We start from the raw sequence: 6,151 nt of genomic DNA, 5'->3' as shown, positions 1-6,151 counted from the left end.
ATCAAACATCCAGGGAGGATGAACACAGTTGCTAGCATTTCACGTGCAAGAACTGGAAATTGATAGACTTTTTACAGTAAAAAACCGAACTATTTCACCTACGCGCATTCAGTAGTCAGTGGCACTATCACTGAGAACGAAAGAGGCGACCCCTCCCTTGAAAATCCAAAAAGCGAAGAGGCGTTAATCATGAGCCACAATTTAGAATAATCCCTGCTATGTTTTATTTGTATTGACAAGGAAATTGAAAATGTTCCAATTACAATTGTCAGAACCCTTAATTTCTGCGTCTCTAGCTCGCCTCCACAATAAAACAGAGGAGAGAAGCAGAGAGCAACGTTTCACAAATTATTTACAGCGCTGCTGCCTCTGCCATGGCAGGAATCAAAGCGGCCCTTGAGATTTCAGAAGTCGGAGAACCAGTCGTCCTCGTCGTCGTCGTTGAGGTAGTGGCGGTAGCGGTCGAGGTCCTCGTCGGCGAGGCCGTAGCGGCGGCGCCAGTACTCGAGCGTCGCCTCCGCCTCCTGCATGTTGCGCATCACCGTCTGGTACGCCGCGTTGATCCGCTCGAAGTCGATGGCGTCGTCTTGGCGTCCGTCCCCGCCGCCCCGGCGCACGACGTCCGGGTGGTACTGCAGCGCGAGGCGGTGGAAGGCCTTCTTGACCTCGCCCCTGGAGGCGCCCGGCTGCAGCCTCAAAGTGCGGTAGTGGTCCTCCTCCAGCACCCCGTACGGGGGCGCCGCCGGCATCCTTTCCCGCGTCGCCCCGCACCTCACCGCCGGCGACGACGACACCCTACGCAGCCGCCCCGCCGCCGGCGACGCCGAGGCCGACGGGCCGCGCAGGCTCAGCACCACTCCTCCTCCGGCGACGGCCATGGATGTGCTGTGCGCGCGCGCGCGGCAAGAAACGGAATCGATCGCAAGGTCGATCGACGGGGATGAGCCGCGACGGAGCAGTGGGAGGCTGGGAGATTTCGGATCCGGATGTGTTGTTCCCTCGGTTGACCGCGTGGTGGAGCTGGAATGGTTTGTGGCTGCAAACTTGGAATGGATGAGGCTGCCGCGTGGTGGCGCGCGGGGTTATATAGGGAGGAGGGAGGAGGAGGCGGTTACGGTTGCGGGTGGTTCCGGCTCGCCGGAAGGAGCGGCACGTTTGGGCCACGGTTGGCTGGCTCGCCGGTGTTTCCCACGTTGCCATTGATCGCACGTTTCGGTGCAGACAAAAAACTTGGGAGAGGGAGAGAGGGACACCGCAGCGTCCATATCCGTTCCGTTGCCGCACGCCGCGTGCCTACTATTCCTTCCACCCGTCCCCGTTTTGACTGGATTTTCATAGCAGAGGAGCTGTTTTTGCTGTTCTGGGAGAAAGAGAAATATTTCACGTGGAGCAAAAGACGTGTTGTTCATTTTCAGCACTCAACATTTTTTTGTGAAGAAAGAGTGGGTTTTATTCCTCAGGAATAGTCGTACAGTCTGCCGATACAAATTCGGAAGCACTATCGGTAACACGGCGCAACCAGCAAGCGGTGCTACCTCTGGAACGTTCAATATTAGTTTGATTATGAGCAACTCTATTTTAACTACGCTCAACTTTTAACGGAATAACCCCATGAACGTTCAATATTAGTTTGATTATGAGCAGACTTAGGCCAGTGTAGCATTGTTTCTACACCGGCACATGAGTGGGAGAAATATCAACCACCGCTTCGACACTCAACAATTGACCAGGCACATATTACATACCTTCACTCCAAAAACGGATAATCTACCTCATTATTCTGTAAACCGCGCCGAGGACGTGAGAACACATGCTTATTCCCCCTACTTTAGTTTTTTTTAAACTCTTAGGATATAAATCCTCATTTGTTTCGTAGGATAGGAATATCATAGGAATTGAAAAGTCATAAAAAAATGAGATGACATGTATCTCAAATTCTATAGTAAAATGACATGTCATTTAGTTCATAACATAAGATTATCTTTCTATTAGGTCCAAGATAGGTTTTTTTCTTAGAAATGTTAAGAATACGGACCAGTACTATCTACGAATAGGAATCCATTTCATAAAAGGTAGTCACCGCATGGAGGAATCCCTGTAAACCCAAGGAGGTGCAAGAGTTTTTTTTTTCTTTTCTGAAAAAGTACTCACGAGGTGGAGGAATCCCCATTTGTATATTGATCTCATTTGAAAAAGATATTGATATGGTTTATCAATATATTTACAGTAGGCATAGTAGTTTTATAATAGTAGTACAACTATATTGTTTTTCTAGCCGAGCTCACACCCCTTTTTATTAGCTTCTTAACAGAAATAGCCACTTCAGAACATTCAATGCCACTCAAAAGAAACAAAAGAGGGACCGGAAAGGGGAGAAGAGAGTTGAGGCACTATCAGTCAGATAACCCACTGCGAGTGGCCGTCGATTCATCGAAGCACTCGTCATGGGCGAAAACCTGTTAGCACCAAAACCCAACATGGTTTAAAGAGAGGAAAGTAACAGCAAAAACGAAAAAAAAAGACATACTCCCCTCACAGAAAAAGAGAGAGGAAGAAGCAAAAACGTCATGCTATGATCGTGCGTCAAACCCTAGTGAAACAACTCTAGAAACCACAGCAGCCTTCATCCATTCAGCACGCCATATGCACCTTGAATCCTCAGCCTTCCCTGGTCCGCAGAACAAGCAGCCAGCGACGGCAGGATAAGAATTCTCGTGCCTATCCTTCCTCGACAGGGACCTCGGTGCGAGCTGGCCGGAGACGAGTCCGTCCAACGTCGCCGTCCCTGAAATGTACGGGAGCGGGAAGCTTCCGTTCCGGCCTCTCGGTGCCGCATCGATCACCCGGCTGGAGAAAAAGCAATGTACCGACGACCGGCGCTAGCGCCCAAGGCTCCACGTTTGGCTTGTCCGAGAGCGGCTCGGTCGGTCGGTATACATCCTCCCTGACCCTGTTCCGACCGACGGGTGCTAGCTCCACGTTTCTGCGTACGGTTTCTTCTACCAACCCGGCCGCGAGCGTACACACACTTGGCAAGTAAGGCGAGATTGGATCGTGCTTTCGCTAATGAGGCTTTCCGACAACAGTTTCAGCATATCAGGGTGAGCATCTCTCATCGGTGGAGTCTGATCATTGTTTTGTTGTGGCGGAGATAAAAGAGACAGTAGCTTCGAGGCCACGGGCAAAGAAGCAGTTTAGATACGAAAATGTATGGCAGACCCATACTGATTATAATCGCCTAGTGGCGGATACATGGCAAGGTCTGCAGCGCAACCCCGGAATGCGAGGTATATCCGATGCGTTGAGTGAATTACAGGCAACTTTGGAACCGTGGACTTCTAAGGAGTTCGGGAGTTTGACACGGAAGGTGAGACAGCTTCAGAAGAAACTAGATCGAATTCGATCCGGGTCTGTTGGCCGGGGTCCGTCACCTGAAGAGCTGGCCATTGTCAAGAAGTTGAAAGAAGCACTACATCAGGAGGAGGTGTGGTTCAGGCAATGATCACGCGTCCCATGGCTCCGACAGGGTGACCGTAATACTGCCTATTTTCAAGCTCAAGCTAGACAACGGAGAAGAGTAAACAAGACACAAGGCCTGCAGAGGGCGGATGGATCTGTTTGTGCTAATGAAAATGAGGATAAGAAGGAAGTACATAATTTTTATACCAACCTGTATCGTACCCAAGGGTTTGCTAATGCGGGAGAACTATTAGCTCACGTCCCTGTCAAAGTCTCAAATGCAATGAATGTGGAGCTGACAAAACCGTATACGGCCGAGGAGGTCAAGCATGCACTTTTTCAGATGGCTCCTTCGAAGGCGTTGGGAGTGGGTGGATACACAGCCGGTTTTTATCAAAGGCACCGGGGCCTTTTGGGAGGCGATGTTACTAGTGCGGTTTTGGAATTTCTCAATGGTTTTGGAATTATCTTCGGGCTTGAATGACACTTCCATTATTCTCATACCCAAGGTAAAACACCCACAATTTATTTCTCAGTATCGTCCTATTGCTCTTTGTCCGGTTCTTTATAAGATTGCGTCCAAGGCAATCACCAATAGACTCAGAGGTATTATGGATGAGATTATTAGCGAGGAACAGAGTGCTTTTGTTCCCGGTCGGTTGATCACCAATAATGTTTTAGTGGCATACGAGAGTGTGCATACTATGAAGAGGAGAAAGAAAGGGAAAAATTATTCTTGCGCGGTCAAGCTCGATATGATGAAAGCTTACGATCGTGTCGAGTGGCATTACCTGAAGGCTATACTATCAAAACTTGGATTTGACATAGCTTTTGTCAGGTTAATTATGAAATGTGTGACTTCAGTGCGGTTCTCAGTCAGGGTGAATGGTGAACTATTGCCTTTTTTCATCCCATCTAAAGGACTTCGAGAAGGCGATCCTATCTCGCCGTATTTGTTCCTTCTTGAGGGGAAGGATTTTCCCCATTGCTTAATGGTTACAATGGAGGAACTGTGGACCAAGGTTTGCGTGTCAGCTACCGATCACCTTGGGTAACACATCTGCTTTTTGCAGATGACAGTTTGATTTTCATCAATGCAAAAACAGCAAGTGCTTTAAGGTTGAATGAGATTCTCAGGATATATGGTGATGCTTCAGGTCAGCGGGTTAATTGTGATAAGAGTTCCATTTTCTTTTCATCTTATACTCCTGATACATGATACAGTGAGGAACTCCTTGAAGGCCATCATGAACATTCAAGTGGAGGCCTTTAGTGAGAAATACTTGGGTTTGCCTACGGCAGTTGGGCGTATCACTAGTGGTACCTTTGATCATATAAGTGACCGAGCTTGTGGGAAAATTCAGGGTTGGTCAGAGAAATTGTTGGCATGTGCAGGTCGTGAGGTCTTGTTGAAAACAGTGGTACAGGCTATTCCTACGTATCCTATGAGTACCTTTCTGATGACCAAGAAAGTCTGTAAGAGCATAACTTCTCCTATGGCTGAATATTTTTGGAGTAGTTCTCTTGACAAAAAGTCGATGCATTGGGTGTCTTGGCAGGATATGGCTACAACCAAGTGCAATGGTGGAATGGGTTTCAGGGATCTTCAGCAATTTAACCTGGCTATGTTGGGTAAACACGGATGGTGTTTTTTGACAAATCCAAATTCCTTATGTGCAAGAGTTCTAAAGGGTCGTTATTTCACAGATTCAGATTTCATGCAAGCAACAGCACCCAAGTCGGCTTCGGCTACATGGAAGGCTATCCTGGCAGGGAGAAAGGCTCTTGAGACCGGTTTGATATCCCGAGTGGGGGATGGTTCCACTATATCAGTTTGGACTGATAAATGGATCCCGGGCACCATCTCCATGACTCCATTAGCGAGACCACTGAATACTTATGTGGAGAAGGTGTCAGACTTAATTGATTCAGAGAATTGGACGTGGCGACAGGATTTGATTCGGGATACTTTCGTTGCCTCGGATGCAGCTGCCATCATTAACATTCCTATTCGGCAGGGGGGACCTGATTTTCATGCATAGGCATTTGATAGATCGGGCAACTACATTGTAAAGACGGCGTACCGGGCTCTTGTGACTCAGAAAGAGCGATTAGCTCTAGAGGAAGGGACGACTACCGGGACCTCAGAGGATGACAAGCAGATGTGGAAAGCCCTATGGAAACTAAATGTTATTCCAAAAGTGAGAATTTTCTGGTGGAGAGTACTTCGAGGAATTCTCCTAGATGAGTACACGCTCAAGAACCACCATATTGCAGACGTTAGCAACTGCAAAGTGTGCTTCGCCGGGGAGGAGGACTTGCACCATGCATTACTCTCCTGTCCGCATGCCCGACCTTTTTGGGAGGAGGCATGTGCATGGTTTGATCTCCGGCTACCAAATCTCTCGTCGGTGACATGGGCGCGTGATATCACATGTAGCCCACAATTCTCAACTGATGACCATGCCAAGATTACAACTATCATGTGGTCTATATGGCATTCTAGGAATCAGATCAAGCATGGAGAGGTAGGTCGTGATCCTACAGAGACGATCCGATCCACGAAGGAGGCGATAGCTCTTCTACAGCTGCCCCGGAAGGTGGCTTCGATCCTGCCTGGTTATGGGTGGCGACCGCCTGAGGTGGGGTTTATAAAGGTTACCACAGATGGCGCACTTAACTTCACTGATGG

General features: G+C 48.5%; 1 protein-coding gene across 1 annotated transcript; it reads right to left on the bottom strand.

The window, feature by feature from the left end:
* Window positions 1-200: 200 nt before the first annotated feature.
* Window positions 201-1,074, bottom strand: LOC123154937 (chaperone protein dnaJ 8, chloroplastic). The gene has a single exon (XM_044573542.1). It carries the CDS (start codon window positions 876-878, stop codon window positions 405-407), a length of 474 nt encoding a protein of 157 aa, XP_044429477.1. The 5' UTR covers window positions 879-1,074; the 3' UTR covers window positions 201-404.
* Between the last annotated feature and the right edge of the window lie 5,077 nt (window positions 1,075-6,151).

This window comes from Triticum aestivum, chromosome 7A (genome assembly GCF_018294505.1).
Source record: "Triticum aestivum cultivar Chinese Spring chromosome 7A, IWGSC CS RefSeq v2.1, whole genome shotgun sequence".
Taxonomy (NCBI): domain Eukaryota; kingdom Viridiplantae; phylum Streptophyta; class Magnoliopsida; order Poales; family Poaceae; genus Triticum; species Triticum aestivum.
Note: the sequence above shows the minus strand (reverse complement) of the source record. Positions and strands in the feature narration are given on the sequence as shown.